We start from the raw sequence: 27,294 nt of genomic DNA, 5'->3' as shown, positions 1-27,294 counted from the left end.
ACCTCTTAAAACACAAACAAGCCCAACTCCCCAAGAGGAACTGGAGGATTCTTTCTCAATTCTGTTCTGTAAAATTGCATGGAGAAATGGAAGATAACGTAAGTTGTTATTACTAACATTCTTTGGTTATAAACATGAGAAAACATCCAGGGCAAGACAATGCATGTAGTAAAGAAACTAACAGCAAATAAAAATCAATCAAACAATACACAATCAATATCACATATAAAATCACACAGTTACCAAGCACTACAATATCAAATTGCCATCCCATAGTCTGCGACAGCCGATAAACCTTAAAACAACAGAGATTTGGAGAAAACATGTCCGGATTCATGTCTCTCCAAACTCCCTTTAAACACAGGCTCAGCTGTCATATATGGTCAAATTGCCAAGCCAAAAGGACTTGAATACTTTTTGATGCAGAAAACATCTGGGTCAGTCATTCCATCCAAGTAGAGCTAGAGCGTGGCCAGAGCCCAAACTCTAATTGGAGAATATCACTTAACACATTTTAAAACAAAACTCTTAAAAATAGTAGTTATGAGTAAAAAAACCTTAGGGTTAAAAACCAATCAAACCATCAAGTAATTGAGTCTTTCTGAAATTTCCCTCAAGACAGAGATTCTTCAAACACAGCAAACCTCTTCTTCAGAGATCTGAAAGTGATCACAGGATTGTGAACCAGGATCTGGATGCTGAAAGTGTGAAGGTGGAGGAAATGCAGCTGCATAAAAGATTGGATAAAGAAAACATATGAGTAGTTAAAAAACCAAACAGACGGGATCTTGAGGAGACACGTGTATTGCAGACAATCACACAAAGAGATAGTAAACCACATGAAAACTGGCTGTAAATAACACAACAATACCCTAATAATAATTCTTATCACAAAAATCAGAGAATTCACATTATATAATCAACTTATCTACAGGAAATGTTTTAAAGAGGTTAAGACAACCTTTTTAAGGCATTCATATAACATTAACAACAATCACCATTTATCAATATTACCTATAAAAACCTAAAAATAACAAAGATTACAAACTCAATACCAACAATCCCTAAAACTCTGAATCATTGTGGAATCAGCTGATGACCCTGCAGATAGAATCTGACTGACATTTCCCAAATGCTTTGTTTTGCAGAGACATTTTGGGTAGTTAAATTATTACTAATACTTCTCTCTTTACACTGTGGTTTCCATCCCTGGGAAGCATTTTTCATGGTAAAAGATTTTCATCTATATCATATTTGGAATAACATTGATTTACATAGTGTTCCCGTTTTTTGCATCTTGGACAATGACTTGTTGCTGCTGCATTTTCTGTGGAGTTGCATTTTCTGTTGAGAAATTGGATAAAACGCTGCGAGAGTTCTGGAAAGTTTTTTCATCCTGTGCTTGAAGGAGTTTCCCAACCTGTTCTCCCCAGACATCTGCTTGAATTGCTGCAATGCACTGAGGTGTGCTCACCTCACTGTGTGTCCCTATCATTTCAGTCATTGTGAGCTTTGTTTCAGGCATGGCATTGTCGTTGTTCTGGATCATCAGATTCCAACCCTTGTGTTTCACCCAGGAGGCATGAACTTCCACATCAGAAGGAGAGTCCTGATAATCAAACAATGATTTGTTCCACTGCATGACATGGCAAAGCAATAGCCTTGTCTATTGAGGTATTTTCTGGAACGATCAATGGTGGTTGAAGAGGTTTACCTAAAACTGTCAACTCTTCATTGTGGTTTGCTGAGATTATTGAAGGATAAATGATGAGTCCAAGAATGCTGCTTCTGTCTTTACCTATAATTAAAAGGTCTTGTCTTTTTGACACTGTTCCAGTGGTACCTGTGTGTATCACTGCATGATTGTCATCCATGAAACATGTCATTTTGGAAACTGCCAGAACGCACTGCGCTCCTGGTGACAACAACTCTGAACCACTGGGGATCCCACCAATTGTCTGTCCGAGATTGAGAACCAGGATGTTTTCTATTGCCATCTGTGTAGCAGTTGTCTTCTGGACAGTTTTCCTTATCTCCTGTTAATGGGCCCATCAATGTCTTGCCACATGACTCAGAGGTAACTCCCTCCAGGAGCCAGTTCTGTTTAACAGGTGATCAAGGACCCAACTCGTGACTCAGAATGACATTAGCACATTGTGAGATGCTCCACCCAGGGGGGAGGAGCTAAGCATTCCCACCTAGGTATATTCTGGGATTTTTGGACAGAACAGGCAGCTTTTCCACAGGTTCCCAAGAGGACACAGCTGGGGTTTCCACTGGATGACTACACCTTTTCTACAGGACCACTGCTCCAAGAGAACTACATCTGCCACTCCAGGAGGACTGCAGCCACTCCAATTTGGACTGCTACCAACATGCTGGCCAAAGGGGTGTCAGGTTGTATTCTGACTTTGTCAGTGGTCTTCCTTTTGTATTATTGCATGTATTTTGTTTCTTTTCCCTTTTCCCAATAAATTGTATTTCTGACTTGGAGTATCTCACTGGTTTTGCTTTCAAACCAGAACATTGTCCCACTGAGGGAGTCCATCTGATGCTCTCCAATATCTGTCCTGTCTGTGGAATTTGATTTTGAATCATCGTTATCACTTGTGTCATCGCGCACTGGTGACTCGTGCTCTTTATTTGAGTTTCCTGGAAGAGGTAGAAGTCTTCCATCCACATCTGTTTGAGAACAGCATTCTCAAGATGAGAATGTGAGATGTTTTCCTCTTCTGCGTCTTGAACAAACGTCTGTCAACTGCCCAGTTTTTGCAAGTCTCAGACAATTTTTCTCGAAGTGTCCATGGGCCCCACATTTGTAGCACTGTCCCTCTAATCTACCCTTCTTTTGAAGCTCTGAGAGAACCCCTTTAAAATTTTTCTCCATCCATTCTTCAATGATGGATGCAACATGTTGAGGTGTTCCCACCTTGCTGCATGCTTCCACCATTTCTGCCAGAGAGGGTTGGCCTGTCATTACGTTGAAGATTCATCTTCATTCTGGGGTGGCATTTGCAAAACCAATGCTTTGGAGCAAGTGTGGTTTCACTGCCTCTTCAGTCACTTGTCTGTCCACTGCCTGTGTGAGGCAGTCAGTGAATGAAAAAGAAGGTTCAGAAGGACCTTGCTTGATGTCTGTATAAATGGTGTCTTGAATTCCTGCCGGTGTAATTTGCATGATTGCTCTTCTTGCGGCTTCTTTGATGTCATTCAGCACCTCTCGTGGAAGTCGCACTGCTTGTTGAGCTGGATTATCATCTGGAGGGATCACCTGCCATTTGTGCCACAGTGAGAGCTGTGTTTGGTCTGCCTTGGTATCTGGTTCTCAGCTCAGTAAGAGCTCTTCTCCATCTCAAGTCCCACATGAGAATTTGTGTGTCAGTGAGAATCACTGACACAATAGATCTGATATCATATGGTGTCATATTGTATATATTAAAAGTAAGTTTTAAAAGTTGCTTGAAATATGAAGATCTGAGGCCATTATCTTTTATCACTTTGATCAGGTCTTTGATGTTCCAATCATTCCCATCTTGGATTTTGACCCAGTGCATCAAAATTCATGGGCATGGCAATGTCCCTTGTAAGAGTCATGTGGAAGTCTTTTTCTTTCAATGCCTTTTTCTTGATTTCTGCCCAATCTGTCATTACAGGTGTTTTAGGTATTTGTAATTCCATGAATATCTGCTTATAAAGTGGAGTCAATTGTTGTGCTTGCTGCCATGCAGCAACTTGTCCCATCCTGGGATCCACTGACATCAGTGGCATTTCCACACTCTGCTGGACTGTAGGCGCTGTATTTCTAAAAAATATTGACAGTCCTGGAGTTTCCCTTGGTCCTGAATGAGGAACAGGAACATCTGTGGCTAAAGATGAAGCACTGCTGCTCTGCATTGAATAAAAAAATCTGCGAAAGTTGAGTCACCAAATCCAGACGAGACTTCAAGGCTGTATCAATATACTGCACAAGAATTTGTCTCACAACATCCCCTGATATCAAAGTTGATTGTCCCTGGCCATATGAACCAGCAGCTCCTAGCGTTGAAACCATCCAAGCTGGGACACCCTCTGAAGCAGTAATACATAGTACATCATCATCCTGTTGCTGCGCTTCAGTAGGAATGTCCTGAGCCCCATGACATCCTGCTGCACAGGATACGTTTTTCCTGGAGTTGTCTTTCGCAAGAAATCGGAAAATATTGTTGCAATGTTTGTTGTAATGTTGCAACTTCGCCACTGGGTGGCGGTGTTATCAGATCAGCTGGGCATGGTTGCTGTAATGTTGCAGTCCCGCCACCAGGTGACGCTGTCGCAGTCCGTGGCGTAGTTGTCTGCCATGGCAACCGGGACAGGGTGGCGCCTTGCAGATCGTCTCTGCCCAGGCCACGCCCCATTTCTGCTGCATCACCATGGGGATGTGGGAAGGAACGCCCCCATCGCCGCCACGCCCCGCCTCTGCTCGTTCCGGTGCGGCCGCGCATGCCTTCCTCCTGCCCCCGGCCAGCACCCGCGCTGCCCCGATCCCGTCCTGGTTCCGCCCCGCTCCGATCCCCACCGGGGCTGGTCCCCCCCGGGCTCCGTGGCAACGCCTGCACTCGGCGCGAGTGTCCCCCACTCTGTCAGGGTCCCCGCTGCGTTCGCAAGACGAGATAAAATTTCTCCCGCTCCGTCTTCTGGGTTTGATGTCATCAACGCGCGCTCGCCGCATTCCGCCGCTGCCGCGGCCGGTACCGCGCATGCCGCGCGCATGCCCGCGCGTCCCGCTCCACCCGGCCCGGTGCCGCTCGGCGCTCCCTCCGCAGCTGCCGCGTTCCGCCCGGGCGGCTGGCCGGCGCCCGCCGCCACGGTTTGTTCTGCCGCGCATGTTATTGCCGCGGTCCCCGTGCCCGCCGCGCGCGTGTCCGCCGCCGCCGCCGCCGCTCCCGCCGCATTCGCACATGCCCCGGGCGGCTGGCCGGTGTCCGCCACCGTGGTGTCCGCCACGCGCGCTTCCCCCGCGGTTTCCCCTGCCGCCCCTGCGCCCGCCATTACGAACGCTGCCGCGCGCAATCCTGCCGCGGCTCCACCGACCCCCATGGTCTCCCCAGCCGGCCCCCTGCTGTCCTCGGGCTGTCGCGGCTCCCCGAAAGGCCGCTTTCGCCCGTCCCCGGCGACCCCCGCAGCCCCGGAGCCCGCCGCCACCCCTGATGTTCCCGGCGCTGTTTCTGCACCCCCCTGCCACCTCCTTGTCTGAGTCCCCGTAAAGGGGGGTGTGGGCTGTTCTGTCCCTGAGTTGAGGCTTCTCATTGGTCTCTGCGAATCAGGCGAACATGCCTCAAAAGATGCAAAGTCCCAGTCCTCGTGCTCACTGGGGAAAATATTTAACTTCAGTTTTCAGAACTGGCATGCGTGTGTGTGGAGACCTAATGGGTGGTGATACTTCCTGCACCCTTCTAACTGGTGTCAAGTCTGCCCCTCCTGACTTTTCAGGGGTAAGTGTCCCCTGCCTGTCTATTACAGACACTTCCCGCAGAATTCCTTGAAATTGCTTCCAGCATTTTCCTGGCTTGAGGCAAAAGCTTTACAGCCGTTTTATCTTTTTTTCGCTGCTAAATGATAAAGATGCCTATTAACTTCCTGCCAAAATCCTCGCTCAAATATCACCCTGGGAACAAGCCCCCCATGTTCTTATTTTTGACTGATCTCACTGTGCTGTCTGCAAAATCGATTCAGAGGTTTTCTTCGTCACTGGCCAGCAGATCTCTGGTGGAGAATACCCAGGGCCCTTGGATCTTCTCCTTTCTGAGTCAAGTTTGAAGCGATTTGTTCTCTGCAGGGGTTCAGGCTGTCCTCTTCAGGAAGGGTTTTTCTCCTCCTCAGGCAGTGTTCCTTTTCTTGGGCTGGAATTCAATGTCTAATGTTCTGATGTTCCGATGGTCCGGGCTCGAGTCTTTTGGCTCACCTGATGAGCCAATGTCGTTGCCCTGGCCCATCCAGGGATGCCAAAATCTCGGGGTCTGTATGTAGGGATGACCCCAAGATTGTAAAAGTCCTTTTTCCCAGCCCGTGCAGCCAAAGAAGGAGTCGGAATGCGTAGGGTCGGCTTCTCAAGGTTGTTTATTTTTCCTTATCTGTAACATTCTTTCTCTGACCTGTTGAGCTCTGTCTAGCAGGTCAGCCATGGCATTCTGTGTGTCACCTTGGATGGCGTTTACATTTTATACTAGAAACTATGTGTATTATATTTACAATATTGTGCCTATCATCTATGTTAGACAGTGTGTCTCTACCTTCAACCAATAGAGCAACCATCACAGCAAGACATGGAGGACAAGAAGAAGGAGAAGAAGGCCAGGACACACCCAAATCCCTCCATCTTGTCCCCTGAACCCCATTCTAAAAAAACCCCAAAAATCTACTTTTTCACCCTTTGTTAATTCAACTACCACACTACTCAAAGCCTTGTGGCTTGTAATTCCTCATACAAAGGTGGCAGCTTTTTCCATGGGCTGAAGTCGAAGCCACGGGTGTTTTTGACTTTGTGCCAAGGTCTCCAAGCCCCCTGCCAGGATCTCGAGACAGCCAGGGCAGCCAGAAGGATGTCCTGGACTCCAACAATTCATGAAGTAAAGGGATTGAGGAACCTCCAAAAGAGAAAAAGACAAACTAAAATCTCAAATGCTGCTGCTGTTCTCAAACTCAAGTGACTCCAAATAACCCTATCCTAAATATTTAGCACCTTACTATTTTTTTGTATTTTTGTTGATAGTCTTCCAATTACGGAGTAATGAAGAAGACATTAATTCTTTTTAAAATAGAGGTTTAAATCTTTCTATCAATGAAAGAACTGCTTATCATGCATAGTGAGCACAGTGACTTACTTTTAGTGAGAGGCAGACATTTAATTAGATTGGTACATGTGGATTCCCAGGTGTATGCTGATATAGTTTCTTACAAATTTGTTCAGTGTGTGTTAGCAAAGGTCTGCACTAAAAGTTTTACAATAATTTATATTTTTTGCACTCAGAGCTGAGTTTGCTGTGACACTGAAACAATTCAGAAAGCATATTCAGTACATGAAAGTATTGTGTCTGGCTGACATGGAGCTGACTTTCTCCACAGCAGCCCACAAATGTTACTCATGGCAAAACCCTGCTCTTCTGGTAGCAACTAAACAGGTCCTGGAAGTGGAAAGTGAATTTCTCTTTTTGATTTGCACTGCCCCAACACCCATTGTTTACTTTATATTTTATTCTCAGGGTTAGGATTGGGGTTAGGGTTAGGTCTCAATTTGCTATCTCTATTAAGCTGTAATTATCTCACAAGTCTCCTCGCATTTCTTCTACCTTTTCCCATGTTGCAGAGAACAAAGCTAGGAAAGAGCTGTGTGAGCATTTGGCTCTTGGTTATGGCTGGCCCACCGTGGTAAATGAGCAGATGATTTTTGAGAAGGAATTCATAACAGGAAGGCAGACTAACTCATTTCTACCTACACTCTTTTTTTCTTTTTTTTTTTTTTTTTCCTCCTAACTTAAGAGTAAACTAAAAATTGTGTTGTGCTTGACACACACCTCCATGTCCTCGGAACTAGCAACTCAGGGTTGCTCCTGAGAAGCTGCTGTGGAAACTGAGAGTTCTTGGTTAAATGTGACGTGCTGGCAATACGTTTTCATTTTCAGACTTCTTTCTCCCTCAACAACTCTACACCAGGTTCTCCAAGATTTCTGGGGAAATTAATGAGCTGAGCTTAATCTAACTATGTGTAATCCTTCATTTGTATCATTTATTGTGTTTGTGCAGCATTCACTCATTTGGTTGGTTGGTGTGGGTTTTATTTTTATTTGTATATGTATGTTCTAATTAATTAAATATTCACATTATAAGAGGGCAACATACAGTATGAGGTTGGTAGCTCTGACTTTTGGAAACTCAGCACTTGTCCACTTGTAGTACTGTAGCTGCAGGTGGGTTAGCCAGGCTGGGAAGTACAGCCTTTTAAGCTTTCCCTACTAAAAAACTTCACATTAAAAGCAGGATTTCAAGCTCAGGTGTCTGCCCGTGATCCCGACCTCCTCCCCTCATAAGCTTGCTAGAAGTGTAGATGTTCTGGGTCGCAGCTCAGCGCACAGATCAAGGGGAGCGGCATCCTGTGAAATAAAAGCTGGCCAGCCAGCTCTGAGGAATGAAAACAAAGCCCCCAGAGATACCCAGCCTGGTGTATCACCGAGCAGCACAAAGCTGACCTGCAAGCAAACTTTTTCAATTTGTTACAGTGACACCTGGTGTTGCAAGGTAGCTTTTTCGAGAGAGAAATGTGAGGACGTCGGTAAAAGCAGCAACACAAAGGCTTGTACTTTGGCACTGAATAACGTTCCAGTTTGTAAACACAGGGTTTTTTCAGCTCCACTTCCTTCCTTCCACACTTACTAAGTGGGAAAAAAAATTAAAAAAGGAATCTCTGTGACTTGGTGCATCTACTCTAGATGACTTATGTACCTGTTGTACTCTGGAGCAACAATTGTCACACAGATTTGGGAACCTTCTCTACAGTGAGACAGCAAATCAGTCCTCTAAACATAAATGAAAAAATTCGAACCCAGTTCTTCATTAGTGTATGTCAAAAATGAGATAGCCCACGGGGCTATCTTGATGTCAAATCAATTAGAGAAGACATATTTAACTACCAGTGTAGTTTACTCAAGGTCAGTAAATCAAGCTCCCTGGTAACACCATTTACCTTCAAGAAGGAGCACAACATTTTGTCCTGGTTTCAGCTGGGGTAAAGTTAATTTTCTTTACACTGGCTGTCATGGGGCTGTATTGGGCTTGTGCTGAACAGAGGGTTCATTATACAGAGATGGTTGTTATTTCTGAGCACAGGTTACACAGAGCCAAGGCCCTTTCTACTCTTCATGCAGCCACAGTGGTAGGATAGGTGCACATGGGGGACTGGGAAGAAACAGAGCCAGAACAGGTGACCCAAACTGACCAAAGGGAAACTCCAGATCATCATCCTCAGTATATAAAGTGGAGGGAAGAAGGAGAAAGGGGCAACATTTGGAGTGATGGCAAGTCACCATCATGTGTAATGGGGCCCTGCTCTCCAGGAGATGGCTGAACACCTGCCTGCTTGTGGGAAGCAGTCAATTAATCCCTTACTTGGCTTTGTTTCTGTGTGTGAGTTTTGCTTTCCTATCAAATTGCCTGTATCTCAACCCACGAGGGAGTTCTCTAATCTTTCCCCTTCTGATTCTCTCCCCAATTCTGTGGGTAGGGCAGTGAGTGAGCAGCTACCTGGGGCTTGACTGCTGGCTCAGGTTGAGGCACAATGCATTCCCCAGTTGCAGACTAACAAAACTCAGAGCTATTTAAGCATTAGCTCTGTGAAGAAAATATCTATACTCAAATGGGTCAGTAATGGTAAAATGCTTTAATGTTAAGAGTATCAAAACAATCCCCACACCCCTAAAAAATCCCAAACAAAAAACCCAAACAAAATCACACTAAAAGGTTTCTCAAATTACAAAGGTAAAGTATTGATAACTGTGTTTTGTCACTGTGAAGTTCTAGCTTCAGTTCTATGAGTGGGATTCTTAATCGGAATCAGTATTTTTAATTCATTTCTATTCAGGCCCCAGGAGAAGAAGTACCAAACAGTAATTACTGTCCGTTGTAATGTCTCCTTTAAATTGCTTTCATTTCAACAAAAGTTAAGCTGTCTCAAACAGCAACAATGTATTTCATTCCTTGGAACCTGCTAAAACCTCAGTTGACATGCTGTGAGACAAGAAACAGCAACGTGTTAGGCTAATTACAATAAAGCTCTAGGTGTATTATTTGGACTTATTTCTATGCACACTACAGTGACAGCTGAAGACTGCAGACATAAAGAGAGGCAGGTACAGGCTGTGTGAACTTCTGTACTTCCATACTCACAAGTTGTTTCCTGCCACACCCTCTTCCCCTTCTTCCCACCTTCTCCCCACCCTCTGCCTCTAAATGGCATTTTGGACAAACTTGGCTGGACAACCCTGCTTTACACCATCAGATATTTGACAGAGGCCCTTCTCTCCTTTTAAAGACTAAAGCATATGCATTACCCTTCCTTTAGAACCACAGACTGTTCTCATTAATGTCACACGTTAGTGGCAAGGGCCAAGAATGCCCAACAGGACTCATTCTGAGCATGTCCTGGGTAAGAAGTGCTACAGAATGGGGGTGGGGGGGGGGGGGGGGGGAGGGGATAGTGTTGTTATTGTTTTGTTTGTTATTGTTTTTGTTTAGATTTTTTGTTTTGAGTTTCATTTCTTTTTGGGTTTTTTTGTGGGCGTGGTGTTTGGGTTTTTTTTTGTTTTTTTTTGTGTTTTTTTTTTGTTTGTTTTTTTTTTTTTTTTTTTTTTTTTTTTTTTTTTTGGTTGTTGTTGTTGTTCTTTGGGGGGGGTGTGTTCACAACCAATCAGCTACTACTGTGATTTTTGAAGTAACATAGATAGCCAGTACCTGTACTTGGTCTCTGTAGACCTTAGGTGCAGTAATGAGAATGAGAAAGAAGCAACTAGTTAGGTGTGATGATCCAAAATGCAATTCTTTCTTGAAAGGAGAGTTCATAATGTCAGAACTATTAATACCCAAATGCAACTCAAGATTGTATAAAAACTGGAAGTAAAGGAAAACTTCCTGCTGAAACACAGTGAAAACCATAGCTCTGAGGTTCAGGCCACTGCATAGTTTTGGGACACCTTAAACCTTAAGGCAACAATTTCCTAAAATGGGAAGATTATGGCAATACAACTTGAGTCTTTCTAGGTATTTTCTAGGCAAATTCCTTGTGATCTTTTTAAAACGTAAGATTAGTTTTATAGCATAAAGATTGTATTATGACTTTTCTCTAAGTAATGCAGGTACAACCTTGTTCCATTTTGGAAGGTTCCATCACTAACTTATATTTAGGAAGACTAAGCTGCTACTGAAGAGTTATTTTCTTTGGAGAATGAGATATTAGCGATTTCCAGAGAGACTTTTAAAATCTTTGTCATGTAGGTAATAGTAAATCTGCTGTTGCTTAAAAGAATAGAAGTTGTCTGGTTTTATGGGGCTTATTTTTCCTTGGATATGGAAGCTTTGGGATTATTCTGCATTTCTCCAATACTATAAAAAATACTGTGGCACATTTTCATCTTTTCCTCCCAAGACCCATGGCTTTATTTCACTTCACATACACCTCACAAGTGTATTTTGTATTGGATTTGCATGGTAAAGTTTGAGTAGTGTGGGTGCTACAGGGTTGTTCTTTCTGAGAAGCTGATCTACCATCTTCCCCTGTGTCTGATGAAGCCCACACAGTCCATCTCCAAGGTGGACCCACAAAGCAGAGCACTTTGTTTTACGGTTCTGGCATAAATTATGTTCCTTCTACTGGGAATTACCCTGAGTAATACATTTTTGCTGACAGTCAGAGGCTGTACAGCTCTCCTGCCAGCTGGAAATTTCCACAGTGCAACGGCTGTGGGAAAAGGATATGAAATAACCCTAAAAGGAACATAATAGTCAGGAGGGTCTATAAGAAAAAACAAATCTAACTGTTACACATGTAGCTTTGCCACTACATATTATTCAACAAATGCTACAAGTTTCACTGCTGGTATGTTTTGTAATAATTTAACTGTGGATACTTTTCATAGACAGTTTTGACACATTGTGTCATACTTGCTCACATAAGATTAGGGAAACTGCAAGTCAAGTGCAAGAAGAAGAGATACTACAATCTTGAGGCCCAAAAATTCAAGATATCCTTAAAAGAGAGATTTCAAGTGAGTTCTGCTATTCCGTAACAGGCATAGACCTTGTTTTGTTTTGTTTTTATATAAAAACCCAGTCTTCTCTGTTGCAGTTTAAAGGCAAATTATTAAACTATTTGGTGCTCTTTTCAAAGCACTTATAAGAATTCATCTGATCCCTTCAGTTTGGGTTTCTGAAGTTATATCAGAGGCAAAATGCAAAGAGAGATTTTTCGGTAAAATCTTAATGCCTTTGGCTCCTGTTTTCATGTCTTCAAATTATTATTGATGACTGAATTATGACCATTACTCCTATTATTACAAATACATGTTTTCTTATTGACTTCAGAAAAAAAAGAAGATAATTTTATTGTGATTTCATCTTAACAATTTTTAGGGACTCCAGCAGAAAAGTCTGCTACTTGAAGTAAGTCAAACATTTTATTTCTAGTCTGTTACAGGTAATTTGTCTGCAAATGTATTGTCAAGACACAGAAAGATCTCACTTCAACTGTTTCGAAGTTTAGGAATCCTGCTTTACAAACTCACTGTATGTGATGAGTATGTATGCAGAGTTCATACCTTCTTTTTCACCAAGAGTTTTGAATTGTATTAGCTTTCAGATGAAAGGTAGGCAGGAGAATTAAGTGAGCTGGCAGTTTGCATGAGCAGCTCCCTAAACATCTGATAAAGAAAAGCATCTCTCCCTGTCACTTACAAAGCTTTCCTCATTAACTCTGTAAGTCAGGGTGATGCTTCCAATAAGCACTTGGTTTTGCATTTTCCACCAGCATACATTTACTTCTGAGAACTCCTAAACAAAGAAAACATACATAATTATAGGGCTAGAGGTTTACAAGGTGGCTCACATTTGATGACCTTCTATATTTTCTTCTATTTTCCTTGCTAATGCTATGATTTATATCTCAACATCCAAGTACATGCCCATTATAGGGAGAAAGCAAGCTGTACTTTTCTTAATTAACTGGTAGTTCTATAAACCTTCAGAGGCTGGTATTACTACAGTATTTTGGAGGAATACGCATTAATCAGTAGCCAAGACAAGAATAGAAGAGCACAGCCCATGCAAAACTGGAAGTAAATCATGGGGCAATGTTTTTTGCATTACCTGATCCATCAAAACATTTGATGATAGGGTATCTCAGAGATGCCTGTGAACTTTGACAGAGAAGATTGTTAAGGAATACACTAGGAGGTAGCACTGTGTCCACATCAGGCTGTCGTCATACTGCAATGAATCCAGGTTGTCTCAAGAAATCCTTGACATGGGAATTTGATTCCCAGAAATGTATATAAGTCAAGCATGTCGAGTTCTGTCAGCTCCAGCTATGATGAGCATTTCCCCTTGTGGAATAAGAATCATCTGGCATGCCCACCTCAGACATACTGGCAGTCCACTACGTAATTAATTACTTCAGTGTTGAGTCATGCCAAATGACACTCCTATGGGCAACGTGGTAACAGGAACTCAACTGTCAGCAACAGCACTGCATCACCAGTGATGCATCAAGTAATCTTCAGATGACTAATTAATATCTATCATTTTCTTCTTCAGTAATGTATTTGATGAGGCACTGTAAGGTCCAGATAAATTCTGAAACCTCCAATCAGTCATACTGTTTAAACTGCATCTCAGTACCCTGCAGGCACTGTGGTATTTTTATTTCCTCTTGTTTATAGACACAAATTCATTATTATTTGTGAAAGAATAGGCAAAAAGGTTTCAAAATCTCAATTAAAAACTCTAAAAATCATTCCATCTATATGACTACCCTGAAGATCTCAAAAATCTTTGATGACTTTTGATCTCCTTTTTAAAAAATACTCCATTTCTATATTATTATACTGCAGATCAGCATTTAAAGGGGTCCTACTCCTGCATTATCCTCTGTTCAATAAGTTCCTCAAAAAGTGACAAGAAAACTAAACCCCTGATATTCAGAACTCTCATAGTATGAGTTATAATAGCTTAATGCAGTTCCAAATATATCCTAATCTTTAGTAAAATGCAAACTCCTTTTCCCCCGCAAAGCTGCCATTTTGTAAGCTGAGTCACAACCACCATGTTAAACAGTGTTGCAGAAATTATTTCCACAGTATATCCTTTAGCCACAGCTACAACCAAAGACAGAAGGCTTGCCAGAACCAAAACTGTCTTCAGATAGGCTGGACTAACACCAGCCAGCGACCACTGCACCTGTGCTCACCCACAGCACAGTTCATCAGCTACAGTACCAGCTCCGAACAGAGCATCAGGAGTGTGACATGAAGACTTCAGAGGACTTTCCCTTTGTACAAACATTTTTGTGCTGTGTTGCAACATTGTTTATCTGTCACTCTGCTCACTCCTGGTACTGACAGGTTGTGTCACCACTATGAGAATTCTTCCCCTTATTTTCTCATTATACATCTTCTGCCAGTTCCATCACATTTTCCTGTCTTTCCAGGATTTCCTCTCACCTTTCAACAAAGAACAAGGCCATTATAAATTTTTCCAAGTGGAAGAACGTTTCCCATACATATGGCACTTTCAAAATCCAAGTTTCAGTTTTCCCCTTCAGAGAGACCCTTTCTGAAGCTAAATCCAAATTACTTATTAACTTCCTTCTATGCACTCTCCTACCTGGTCATTTGCAGTGTGTGCATGGGATATTCCTTGTTTACTCTGCCCTTGTTGACATCAACTGGCAGGACAACAGATGTGATACTAAGTCAGATGTCATTGCTGTCCTGTTGGGAGAACTTACCTGTCAGTGAAACTTTCAGATAACCTTCAGATCCAACACTTCTGAACATACCTGACAATCTAATTTTCTGCCACTGAACCCTTTTTGGTGTTTTCCAGCTTGACAGGACAGACATTGGGTGCCTATCTGCACCCAAATGATTGAGTATTTCCTTCATTCCAAGGCAGGGATGGGCAACAACCTCAGAGCTGAATTTCCTCACAGAGCATTTGAAAAATGTAGTTTGAGAATCAAGTTTTTCCATGCTCACTATTGCAAAACAGGCAAAGTACCAAAGCAGATGTGGCATAGCATATTTTCATAGGTTAATGTGTATATATACACTGTTAGTTAAATGTAAAGACCAAGAAGACAGTACAAAAGAAATCAAACCATCCTAGATCCTGTAAAGACAGTTACTGCAGCTTCAGTTAAGTTCTTTGTACAGCTTAATCAACAGTAGAATAGAAACTGGGAAGGGAGTAACTCTATAAGCATCACTCCACTATGTAAGTCTTTTCATATCAAAGAAAATTCCATCAGATCCAGACAAATCTCTGAATTCTGAAAATGAAAAGAAATTCTAAAGTCTGCAAGGTTTTTCTTTAAAAAATATTTACAACAAGGTCACAAATCTGTAATGCACACTTATACATAGTAAATAAGCTTTAACTGTTCATTAACTGTATTGGTGATGGCATTTACACACTTGTTTCTTTTTTGTGGGGAAAAAAAAATTGAACGAAAGCCACCAGGTGTAAGGGTAAGACTCCTTTTGGAAACTCATTGAGAGAATGCTACAAGTTCTTTCAGAAAACTATTACAGACTAGACTTTCAGGTAGATTCTAGATTTTCAGGTAGATTTCCATGTAGCAATAATACTTCCAACGGTCACATAATACTGAATTTCAAACAATTACCCAAAGAGGCTTTATTCCATAAAAACAGGGAGTTATTATATGTATGAAATAAATAACTATGCTTACAGATAGGATTTCTGAATATTTTCAAAGAAATTCTGTTCCTAATACACAAAAATGTGTATCAATACAAATCCCCATATGCATCATCATACACAATGCTAAAATTAACATACAAGGACCTTAAATGTCTAATCAGGGGTTGGAGCAGTTTAAGGGCAAGCACTGGTTTACCATATTTGATTATATATAATCTCTTGCAGAAACACAACCTTTTAGATCTCTGTTGTTTCAAAATTCATACTTCTAAATTGTTCTTCAAGCACATCAGAAGCTTCATCACTGTCTGCACTACTGAAATTTGTTTCAAAATCCAGCTCATCCTTCAATTTACTGCTCTTTTGGCCATTTTTAGAAGTGTCACTGTCAGGTCTGTCTTGTCCTTTATCAATCCTGTAGAAAGCAAGAGGGATATTATCACCACCCACTTCTGGAATTTAAAAAATAATAGAATAGAGGATAGAATATCTTCCTGGCATTCCATCCCAGTATAGGATGGAAGATGGCACGAGGTGGGAAGAAGGAGCAGAAGGGCAATAAAAGTCCCTAAAGTTACTTCACACTAAATAGGAAGGATATAAAAGAGTAAAGCACAGTAAAGTATGCATAAAATAGTATTCTGTACAGAAAAAACTGTAAAGAAAGAAAAATAAATATTTGAACAGCTTGACCAAGTAAGCAACTGCTGGACTGCCATCACAAACTAGTAAATCAATGTTTTATGTATTATGCTCAATAGAGAACAACCAGTAAAAAAGCCAAAAGCCTGCTAAATGTCCTGTGGTAACTGTGCTCAGTATCAGTCCTTGTTTAGTTTTTCTGTTAATTCTGATGATTCAACTGAATCATCAAGTGGCAGACAAAATGCAAACAGTAAAGCTTGCGCATATTTTATGATGCTCTACATCAAAACCCATTTTGAAGTGCTTTGTTAAGAAGATATACAATTTACCCATTGGTGCTAGAATGTCTTACCCAAATATGACTTTTTTGTCTCATCCCCACTAACATTAATAAGCATTTTACCTCTGGTTTCCCCTGAAGAAAGTGAGGAAAATGACTCCTACTGATTCATGTTGAGATTACTGAGAATATGGGATAAAGTACAAGAGCATATTGGCAGTTTCCAAACAAGGCTTATTACAAGGGGAATTATCAATACAGGACTGAAACTATGTACTCTATGAGCTACTTACGGAATCACTATTTCTTCTTGTTTCCCACATTTAGCACAGATTTCTAGTTTACCAGCACATGGTCGACAAATAATATGATAAGGATCTTTTACAGTCTTCTGGAGGCATTTCACACTGTGAAGAGAAAGAAAATATGTTTTAAAAAAATATTGTGGACACTTAGTAATCATTCTGTGTTCAAATACAATATATAAAAAAGGAACAAACACTCACAAAATAGGAACAACACATTTTAGGCTGGTTTCAAATTAAACACTCAGTGTTTTATCAAATAGCACTATCAAAATCATTGCCATTCACCCCCCTCCCTTACTTTTCTCTGAAAAAATTACTAAAAAAAGTACTGAAAAAGAAACATTAAATAAAGAATTTTATATTTAACTTGACAGAATAAACATTTCCATTCATTTCAGTAGGCAGTTTTTACTTTAAAATTGCATAACTTCCGTTTTAATGATAAAAGCAGCATATGGTATGAAAAAGTACATGGACTTTACAAATAAAAAACTTTCAGTTGAAACACTGGAATGACTTTCTCTTGAACTTCTCAGAGTATAAACTGAGTCAGTGCTAGACTTTGTTTTCTATAAACACAAGCCTGCATGGAACAGTATTCTCAACAAACCCAACCTAATAAAGTAGATGGCTTGGGCTGTTCTTTTTCAAAATATGATAACATTCTGCAGATCTTGTAATTTCCAAAATTCTGTGGCTTAACATTCAGCTGACATTTCTAAAGCCTTGTATATCTGGAGATCATAACCAGAACAATATACCCCATGTCATGCTGATCTCCTGACAGTAATTTTTAATGCCCTCAAAAGTTGTTCCCAAACATGTCATACTAAACAGAGGCTCTACCAGTGCAAGGCAGATTTATATATTTTTTAAGAAATAGTTTAACTTCTAATAATTAAATACTCAGAAGTAAAGTAGGAAATACTTGTGGTTGTACTAACACTCATAATTTTAAAGATGTTACAAAACTAAAAATAAGTTGAGGTACAGAGAAGTCCTCCATCCCCATCTTTTGCAATATAAAGAATTCCTTTTCTCTTTTTTTGTCACATTTTTAATGTCTATTACGCTTTTACTTCATCCAGAAGCTTCATTTGTTGAAAATTTTCATAGTCTTGTCCTTTCAGAACAATGGCTCACCCAGCCATTGTACTGCTGGCATAGAAATGATCACCTGTAAAGCTAGAATGCTCTGAGGCACAACTTCCTTATTCAAAAATATGAGGGAGAACATCATATATTCTGTTATAAGCTGCTATTCTAAAATGTCACTTTTTTTACGTCCAATGCTTCCCTGATTTACATGGGGGTTTTGCCTGCTTTCCTCCCTTGGGAAAAAAAAAAAATAGGATGCACATAGTTATTTGAGAAAAAGTGAAAAACCCAACTTCATCTGTAGTACCCAGAATGCTTATTTTTTATTCAGCAAGCCTTCTACCTAATCATTTGTTTTACATGAAACAGTGAAACTGGTTACTAATACTAAAATACAAGCTACTGTGACAAACTTGGCTGTATTGTGCACCACAGCCCAGCTGTGGTTTCTCTGAGTTCTATGTTTTATTGCTGAAACACTGGTTGTGTCTGCTACCACAGGAGGTAAGGACCTCTGCAACTGAGCAAATAAGGAGGAAGCAGAGAGCATCTCCTTCAGAAAACAAAAATAATTTATATGTTTGTGATAGGTTCAAATATTTATCATCTTTGTTATACAGTTATACAAAAACAACCAATACAGAACTCTGTGCAAACAATGCCAACATTTACTACTTAGGATTATAGTTTCTTACAGAAAAGGAGAAAACATGCTAAGAGGTAATGAAATGCATGTATTGCAAACATTAGCAAAGTACAGAAGTCAAGAGATGTGCAGATCCCTCTAAGACAGATGTGAAACAAGACCTTAGAAAATTGTGACATTCAGGAAGGACTTTTTGTTCAGGCGGACACTGATGGTCTGGGAAACCTACAGGTCCATAGTTCAACCAGTTTTAACAGCAAAGAGGGAAGCAGTTACTTTTCTTCTGTGTCTTCTTTTCAGAAGTTTAAAATAAAAGACTTATGAATTTCAAAATTAACATTGCCTACATGTTGTCATTGCACATTTAAAAAATGTTGCATAATAGCAGCTTCTTCTTCTGAGTTTCCAAAGCTGGAATATTTTCCAAAAGCTCACAAACTACATGATAAACAATAAACAAAAAATATTTTTACTCACCATTTTTTAGGTTTTGACAGCAGTTTGTACTTTCTGAATTTTACTCGCCACTCCAAGATACCTTTGCAATGCTGACACACTCCATCATGAAGCTTAGCATTTATTTTCTGAATAAGTTAAAAAAAATCATTACTGACTTCCTGCTGTAAAGAGTAAAATCTTGCTTAGAAAGTATTTTTACCCGTCTTATGATTGATACAGTGCTATAAACATGTTTGCTTGATATTAACATTAAGCCTTTCATATACATTTGTCTAGAGATTTTCTTCAATGGAAAGGGTACCTTGAGGTTAAAGACTAGATTATTGTTATTATTATTATTATAAATACTCCTATTATTATTTTAATTATCTTAATAGTGGTACTTCTTTCTGTTATTATATTGCTGAGAATTGATTACCGTAGGTATTTTATTCTTTTCATCTCTAGAATTTTTACAAAATGAATAAAAGAAGAAATAAGCCCTGAAATACACAGCTTTTGTCCAAAGAAGACAACTTACAAAACTTAGCACTTAACTTACTCTTGCTCAAGCTATCACTGTACAACATAGTTTAAATAGTCTCAGGATTTTTCCTCAGATAACAACAAAGTAGAATCCACACACTATTTGTACTCAAATTATTCAATTTCTTTCTAATCCTAGCCTTCTTTCATGGAAAACATTTTTGCTCTCAGCACCTAAGATAAAAATTTTTAAATGGTAACTTAAACCATGGTATATTTTCAAGACAATGAAAAAATTACCTTAATATCTCCTACAATATTTTGTTTAGCTTTCTCAGAAATATAAAATGTCAACTGGCCAGTAGTATTTGCACAAGAGAGGTTATTCTGAGATGGGAAATGGTACCAAGCCACATTCTTACTTTAAATAAGAAGCTATGTCCTTGTAGGCTCAATCTAATTTTATTTCTTCTCTATTTAGGAATGGCAGCACTAATGTTGTATATCATATGGGCGTTCATATTAATTCCGAAATTTAAAACTAGCAATTTCACAGTTAAAAAACGCATATAATAAAAAAATGTATTTTTTAAGATAGTTTAAAAATGGCTACCATATCAACATTGCATTATTAAAATGGTTTAAAACACATCTACTTCTTAGCATATCTAAAAGGAGTGATTCTGCATTAATCTGGATTACAATTGATGTTATTCTTTCACAAATAAACTGAAAAAAAAATTTCTTCGAATACAGCATCTTCTGAAGTAATTTCCTGCTTTTGTGACCCACAAGAGCTTCTTACTCCACAAAGCTCTACTTCAATACATAAGACCAAAACAACAAGCCAAGCTTTAAATACACAGTATCTTATCCTATTCCAAAAATGTACATGGCAGAAGAGAAGCTACTTTCAAGTGAAACTATACTCTGGGACTTGTGTTCCATTATCTACTTTTTCATTAAACTTACACATTCAATATGAGTTTTCCTATGGTGTGATTAACTGAACGTGTGGTGCTTTCTGGCTGCTTCAGTTAGAAGAAAATTATTTTCTAAGCGATCAAATACAGACTTGACGTATTAAGAAGTAGCCAAACAAGGTTTTGCATACTGCTTGCATATTGAATACATAAAGCTGTGGTTCTGATGCATTATGGAGATATTTTTAAAAAAATACTAACAATTGCTTAATGTGCAAAATTTCTGAGAAAAGAAAATCACCAGTAAGTTCCCATCAAGGATAAGAAAAAAAAAGATTCTTTAGGCATGTCAATGATCAAAGACAGACTTGGGAAAATGTGGATCCCCTCAGAAGGGATACAGGATACAGAAGACCTGGTTACCCAGGACATGGAGAAGGCATTTATACAGTGGGATTGAGAGTACCCTCAGCAAGTTTGCCAATGACACCAACCTGTATGATGTGATCAACACACTGGAGGGAAGGGATGCTGTACAGAGGGACCTGGACAGGTCTGAGAGGTGAACCTGTACAAATCTCATGACGTTCAACAAGGCCAAGTGCAAGGTCCTGCACCTGGACTGTGGCAATCCCAAATACAATCCCAATACAAGGTGGGTGGAGAATGGACAGAGAGTACCCTGAGGAAAAGGACTTTGTGGGTGCTGGTGGATGAGAAGCTCAACATGCACTTGCAGCCCATAAATCTGGCCAACAGTGCAAGGGAGGGGATTCTGCCCCTTTACATTGCTCTTGTGAGACACCACATAATCATTCAGATCTCCCCCAACACAAGAAAGACATGGACTTGTCAGAACAAGTCCAGAGGAGGGCCACTAAGTAGACCACAGGACTAGAGCACCTCTCCTATGAAGGCAGGCTGAGAGTTGGGGCAGTTCAGCCTGGAGAAGGCTCTGGGAAAACCTTAGAGCACCTCCCACTACCAGAAGGGTGGCTACAAGAGGGCTAGAGAGGAACCACAAATCTCAAACAGCTACTCATCAAGGAATCGTATTTCATCTGCTCAGAAGGTCACAAACTGGAAGAAAGACAACAGCTTTAAGTTCTAACTTCCTCCTTCTAAGGGGTACACATAGAGCATCTTCCCCCTCTTCAGCAACCTCCTGTATTTTTTACTCAATTTTGATGCCACAAGTATGGAGCGTTGTAATTAATCATTGGCTCAGCATATCTGAATACAAGAGCCACCAAGACTTTACAATCCTACCAGGCAGTTGTTTTAGAAAGTCAATAGAGAATGATAGATTGATGTAAAGAAAGTGATTAGAGAGTTTAACTTGTGTTTGTCTTTTAGATTTATTTTGCTCAGAAAAAAAAGGCATGATATTTAAATGCTACTATTACTAAAATAAATTGTTAATTTACTGTGGGTTTTTACACTTAATTCAGCATCTCCTCTGACCAAAATAACCCATAACACACCACTTTCAAAAGCAATGCAAACTTGAAGAAGTAAAGAAAGCTGTCCCTAATGAAAGATTTGAGTAGTCTGTTTTTTTCAGATTTTTGAAAATGCTAAAAAAGCATGTGAGAGAAGTTCTCATAATAAACCTGAAGACAAATTTTTTTGTTTCTCAGTTTCCAGTCAGAATGGGGAAGTCATTAGTAAAATCAAATAAACTCCTCTGGTGTTTACTTTTCCTATTAATATTTACATTTTTTATCTATTTTGTATATTGTTTATGCTTTCACAAACTCATATTCTCTTCCTTTTTCTCATTTAATAGCTTGCTTTTCCTTGAGGATATTAATAAACCCAACAGCCCACATAAAGCCCTGTAAACTTCATTATTCTTTTCCAACTTTTCTACCCAGCTTTTATGCAGGTAGTCAGGGCCTCACACACAAATAGGAGGTAGTGCTTGAAATTAATTTCTTGTTGTGAAAACTACTCCAACACGTTAGATTATGTTTCTGTTGCAGCAGTTTCTCTGGGGTTTTCTTTATGCTCATTTCCCTGTTTTAGTCAATAGCTCTCTCTTTTCTTTAGCATACTTTGCTCCAAGGACAGGTGCAACTCCTTCAGTGCTTACAGTATGTCTATACATTCTCCAGGGAAATTACAGTTATGCAATACAGACATACCTAAGCAGCCTTAAGGTATGATGCCATGAAATATTCCATGTGCACACTATAAGCACATTCAGTTGTACATTAACGAATCAACATCCTCTCTGCTCATATAACCTAAGATTAAATCACCTAACAACTTGCCAAAAGCAGTTCAGAATGTATTAAAGTAAACAAATGCACCTACACCTACTAACTTGGCACACAAAATAATCCCTAGCTAAAACTAGCATTAAAGTGCTCACAGGTAGGATGTAATGACAGGGCTTCAAAGAAGCTTCACCATCTGTTTGTAAGCTTCTAATTATGTGTGAACCTATGGGTATTTTGATTTCCTCTACTGAAAGCAGATTCCTTCTACTGAGCACATATCAGTGGTATATTCTGCTGTAACTGAGTGTAATGTTAATGCCACCCATAGACTTCCTTGTCAGAAACACAGGCGGCACTGCTTCAGTTAGCAAGGCCAAATGCAGCACAAGGATGAATGCAGGATTTCTGAACAACTGAACTCCTCAAAAAAAACAAAACTCCACAGGACGTCCAGCGCATGACTACTAAGCAGTTAAAGCAGGTCATGCAGACTAACAAAGGTGAAACTGAGATACCAGACTTTAGGGTTCCAATACACATTACACAGGCTGAAACTGTCCCCCACAGAGCTTCACTTGCTCACATATTTTACCAGCATTACCTGAAATTCCTTTTTCTACAGATATTTTCTCATCAAGTCTATTTCAAAATTTAAGCAACATATGCATATAGCATTTAAGAGAGCACTGGAAGGATTCTCACCATCTCCCCCAGAAAGAATGGAAAATACACAAAAACACATAAACACACACACCAGACACACCTCCTGCACCTACCCACACATTCTTTCTCTCACTCTCTGCCCCACCTCCAGAGTTGGGTTAGAGTCCAGAGCAGTTGTTATATTTGCTCCTATTCTCCCTACATGAAAGGCTACAACCCAAGACAGAATGTACTTCTGAGCCCAGAGTAACAGGAGTGGCTAGAGAGTAGACTTCAGTCTACCAAGCTACTCTACGTTGCAGCAAGAAAGTTATTGAAAAAGACTGCAATATGGTTATCTAACAATTCCAGTTGGCCACTGGTTTATCTCTATCTCCCTTCTGTGTTTCAAAATATGATTACTGACTCAGCATTTAAGCTCTACATTCAGCTGTTCTCTTCCTAGTGCTTTCCCACAGTCTAAAGCAGTGTTTCCACTAAAACAAGTGACTTATCCATGCACCTGGCTGAAAAAGTAACTGACATTCACACTGTGGTAAAGCTGAGGTTCAGAGGTAATAACCCCTGAAATTTAGGGAAATGTGGATTATCATCTTAATGAAAGGAAAGAAATGGAGAAACTAATCAGTCATTTGAATGTAAATATGAATCACTTTGTGGTTTACCATCCTACTACAATGGAATTCTAAATTATATTTGCTTTCATTTCTAGAACTACTGCAGTTGTAGACAACAAGTAGTTCACACTACTGCAGATGACTTATGTAATATATTTTACATAAAACATATATTCATATAACATAATGTATATTCCTCAGCTCAGTGCTGTGAAGAGCTATTCTGGAATATACCATGTAATGTGAACACCAATAAACACATTCCAAGATTCAATAACTAACAAGATAGCGTCATACCCTGTCCTGGCTATTCCTTCTTCAGGTTATCCTAAGATGCAAGCTTTTCCAGCACTGTTGTAGTTGTTTCACAAATACAGTAGAGAGACAGTGTACTTTGTTGCACCTCAACAAGCCTCAAGAGCAATGCTGTAGTAAAGACTCATCATTAGAGCAAAGACAGATGGATCTTCTAGCATGTTCTCAAGTAATCATGTCTGCGGCCTCTAAGATTAGAAAATGGATGACACAGTCATTGTCAGACAAAGAGCACAAAACATTTCAAAAAACCAAAAACCAACTGGATAATGACTGCCAGCAGAGAAAAGTCAAAATATTATTAGATCAATTTCCTCTGCAGATACTGCTTCAGTATTGCTAAGAGAAATAGCAATAACACCACAATTAACTACCTCAACTCCACCCACTGTACAACCTGAAGCTATTGTAGTAAATATTCAACATTGCTAATGCAGTGCACAATTGCAGCAGGATCCAAATTTTAAGCTGATAAGCATTTTGCAGTCTTTGAAGATAGCACTGCATTGGACAGTGTACAACAGTAGACAGGCCAAATACAAAACCCCCCCATATGTTTAACAGTGATTTACAGGATATCCATTCTCTTTGAGGAGCTTTAAGCATTCTTTTGATCTACTGAGCTAATGAGAGGTAGAAAGGAGTATGCCCCATTCCTTTATCAGTCCCTATGATAGAATTTCTATGATTTCTTCCTTTTCCTCATCATACCTTGAACATCCATGATATATCTGATCATCCAGACTGCAAAAGACAAAGATGCAAAAGTGTCATCATTCAGCATAGTCCATATCTAAACAATGACATTAATCGCCACTTAATCTTTGCTAGTCTAACTTCTTTAAAACAGCAAAATGGGGCTAGCATCATTATAATGACTCCTGTGTGCCCCTGTCCTGGTTCTGGCTATGCCTGGGTTAATTTTTCCAGGCTAGGACACTAAGGTTATTCTACACCACATCACATCATTTTGCAGGAATGGGGGGAGGGTCCCTTCCAGGTCACATAGCATGGTGTGGTCTGGTACTGCCAGGGGTCCCACATAGTGAACACTTGTGTGTGAACCATCTCTTCTACACTATTGTTCTGACTGTGTCCTTATTTCATTTCCTGTTTCCCGTAAATTGTTCTTATCTGAACATGTGATCTTTGCCTTTTGTGCCTCCAGTTCTCTTCTCCAGGGCTATGCAGGGAGAGAGGTAGAGGGAGAAGTGAGTGAGTGAGTGGTGCATGGTTTAGAGTGTTTCAGTTGGAACACTAAACTGGGGAATATAATTCCTAAAACACGGCAGTACCTTAGGACTTGAATTTGTACATGACAGGATGCCCTAAGAAAAAGAGATGCATCCTTTCCCCTTACCAAACATTATCTAACCCCAGAATAGGAGGCACGTTCTTCAGGATGCTACTTCCACACACTCAGCCCTCTCCATAAACCAGCAGGCACAGAGAGGAAAGAAATCATTTGCTTGAAATGGAAAGACAAGAGACAAGTTGATGTCCACAGCAAACCTTGGCCACATAAAAAAAAAAAAATATTTTCTTGAGTGCATGATATTGTGTAGCCAGTTCTATAGGATATCAATTATTTTCAAAGGGAAGGAAAACAGAAAAAACAGTCATGTGGATATTAAAGTGATTAATTCAGTTACAAAACTGGTATACCAGAATTCAGTTTCTCTTTGAAAACTTTTTTGATAGACCAGGTCTCTATGACATTTTTTGTGTGAATGTTTGTACCCAGATAGAAAATACTCTCCTATCAGAGGTCATGCAGTGACTCACACAACAAATAATACTGTCACTGCTTAGAATCCCAGGAAAGCAGCCTGTTCAACTTGCAGAACCAGTCCTAAAAAAAAAAAAAAAAACAACCAAAACAAACTCACAAAAAACCCAAACATCCCTCTTTGGCATCAAGGCTTTAATTGACTACTTTGTTCCCCTCCTCCCAGCTCTTTTTGACAACCCAGGCAGGTTCAGTAAAAAGGGATATTGATATGACAGCAATAGCACCAGATAATCTCTCCTAGATTATTCATCCTCTGTTTTGTCTTAGTCACCTTCTTGGTTTAGCGTGCAAGATGAAACATCCCACTTTGGTGGTGTTACTGCTCAGACACACCACGTGTTCTTCAGCCCCTTCCACATATTATGTTACCAAAACTAAAAGCACAGAGCTTACTTCAAGAATATATTGTAGACCATTTCCCCTTCCCTGCTTAGAACCAAAAAAAGACAAAACAGTCTTCTTGAACAACAGAGGGAAGATGATAACTTTTGTAGCAAAAGTGCTGATAGACTAGCCGAACACACCTTTCTATCTAACTTACCAGAAGAGCTGCCTTTTGTAAAAAATAAATTGAAATACACATGAAAGTTATCTCAAAAGTACGCCGATTGAAGCTAGGTACTTATGTGTAATGGGGCAAAGTTGTTCAAATGAAGCTCTCAAAACACCAAGATTTCTGAGTTATGACCACATACTCACAAACCTTAAGAAGGCCAAACACCTTTCAAGAACTCATATGGATAATGCACCAGTGAACATTTAATTGCTGCACTCACTGCACAAATGTAAGCCCTTTAAGTCTTCCTTTTATAATTCTTTGGCTTAACTAGGTCCTTTCAAGTCATAAGTATGATTCAAGTCTCACACTACACATTTGCTTACAGTGACAACTGTGTGAAACATCTCCTTACGATTCTCTATTAGCAGCACTGTGCCTGGTGTGGGCGGATCCGGGCCTGAGGTATCTCCATCCCTAAAACGGTCCCTCGGCATCCACTGCCGAGGATCACTTCGTTCGCGATCCCGAAGCCTATCAGGACCTGGTACCAGACCTCACAGGGACAGCGTATGGCTTCAGAGACCGTAAGGGGACATGTCCACGCTTTCGGCAAGAAACCCTTCCCACCGCTCCAGCCCCAAGTGCTCCATCGCCTGCAGAGGGATGGCTTCTGACGCCGGGACAGCCCCGCGTCCCCCGGGCCGGCCCGGGCTCGCCCACGCCTACCTTGCGCCGGGCACTGGTGTCGTACTTGTCGTTCTTGAAAGCGCGCGCGTTCTGGTGGCGCTGAGGCCGCGTGCGCGACACGTTTCCCCGCTCCGAGCTCATCCCGGGCCGGCGCCGCGTACCCCGGAACCGCTCCGCGGGCCCGCCCGCGCTGGGCGGTGCCGTCGCGGC

General features: G+C 40.4%; 2 protein-coding genes across 4 annotated transcripts; one reads left to right on the top strand and one right to left on the bottom strand.

The window, feature by feature from the left end:
* Positions 1-3,972: 3,972 nt before the first annotated feature.
* Positions 3,973-5,448, top strand: LOC128802489 (uncharacterized). Its single transcript, XM_053968917.1, has 2 exons — positions 3,973-4,846; positions 5,371-5,448. The coding sequence occupies exons 1-2, from the start codon at positions 4,337-4,339 to the stop codon at positions 5,404-5,406; spliced, it is 546 nt and encodes a 181-aa protein (XP_053824892.1). The 5' UTR covers positions 3,973-4,336; the 3' UTR covers positions 5,407-5,448.
* A 4,911-nt stretch (positions 5,449-10,359) lies between these two features.
* CZH9orf85 (chromosome Z C9orf85 homolog) lies at positions 10,360-27,257 on the bottom strand. 3 transcript variants are annotated; one of them, XM_053968919.1, is made up of 5 exons: positions 27,124-27,257; positions 18,917-19,023; positions 16,681-16,794; positions 15,697-15,877; positions 10,360-15,067 (listed from the first exon to the last, which is right to left on the bottom strand). In XM_053968919.1, exons 1-4 carry the CDS (start codon positions 27,223-27,225, stop codon positions 15,700-15,702), a joined length of 501 nt encoding a protein of 166 aa, XP_053824894.1. In that variant the 5' UTR covers positions 27,226-27,257; the 3' UTR covers positions 10,360-15,067; positions 15,697-15,699. The 3 variants fall into 3 exon arrangements, with proteins under 3 accessions (XP_053824894.1, XP_053824893.1, XP_053824895.1); XM_053968918.1 differs by lacking the exon at positions 10,360-15,067 and having other exon boundaries at positions 15,411-15,877; XM_053968920.1 differs by lacking the exons at positions 10,360-15,067; positions 27,124-27,257 and adding an exon at positions 24,818-24,850 and having other exon boundaries at positions 15,411-15,877.
* Positions 27,258-27,294: the final 37 nt, after the last annotated feature.

Source organism: Vidua chalybeata, chromosome Z, assembly GCF_026979565.1.
Source record: "Vidua chalybeata isolate OUT-0048 chromosome Z, bVidCha1 merged haplotype, whole genome shotgun sequence".
NCBI classification, from domain to species: Eukaryota; Metazoa; Chordata; class Aves; order Passeriformes; family Viduidae; genus Vidua; species Vidua chalybeata.
The sequence above is the reverse complement of the archived record's forward strand: the minus strand, read 5'-3'. Positions and strand labels throughout refer to the sequence as shown.

What these genes read in the sequence shown, in the direction of transcription:
- LOC128802489 (XM_053968917.1), top strand. Translation starts at nt 4,337, where the DNA reads ATGGCAACCGGGACAGGGTGGCGCCTTGCAGATCGTCTCTGCCCAGGC. An exon ending in GGCCGGCGCCCGCCGCCACG is followed by an intron (nt 4,847 to 5,370) that starts GTTTGTTCTGCC and finishes ATTTAACTTCAG; the next exon opens with TTTTCAGAACTGGCATGCGT.
- CZH9orf85 (XM_053968919.1), bottom strand. Translation starts at nt 27,225, where the DNA reads ATGAGCTCGGAGCGGGGAAACGTGTCGCGCACGCGGCCTCAGCGCCAC. An exon ending in ACACCAGTGCCCGGCGCAAG is followed by an intron (nt 19,024 to 27,123) that starts GTAGGCGTGGGC and finishes TAACTTATTCAG; the next exon opens with AAAATAAATGCTAAGCTTCA. An exon ending in CTGTCAAAACCTAAAAAATG is followed by an intron (nt 16,795 to 18,916) that starts GTGAGTAAAAAT and finishes TTCTCTTCACAG; the next exon opens with TGTGAAATGCCTCCAGAAGA.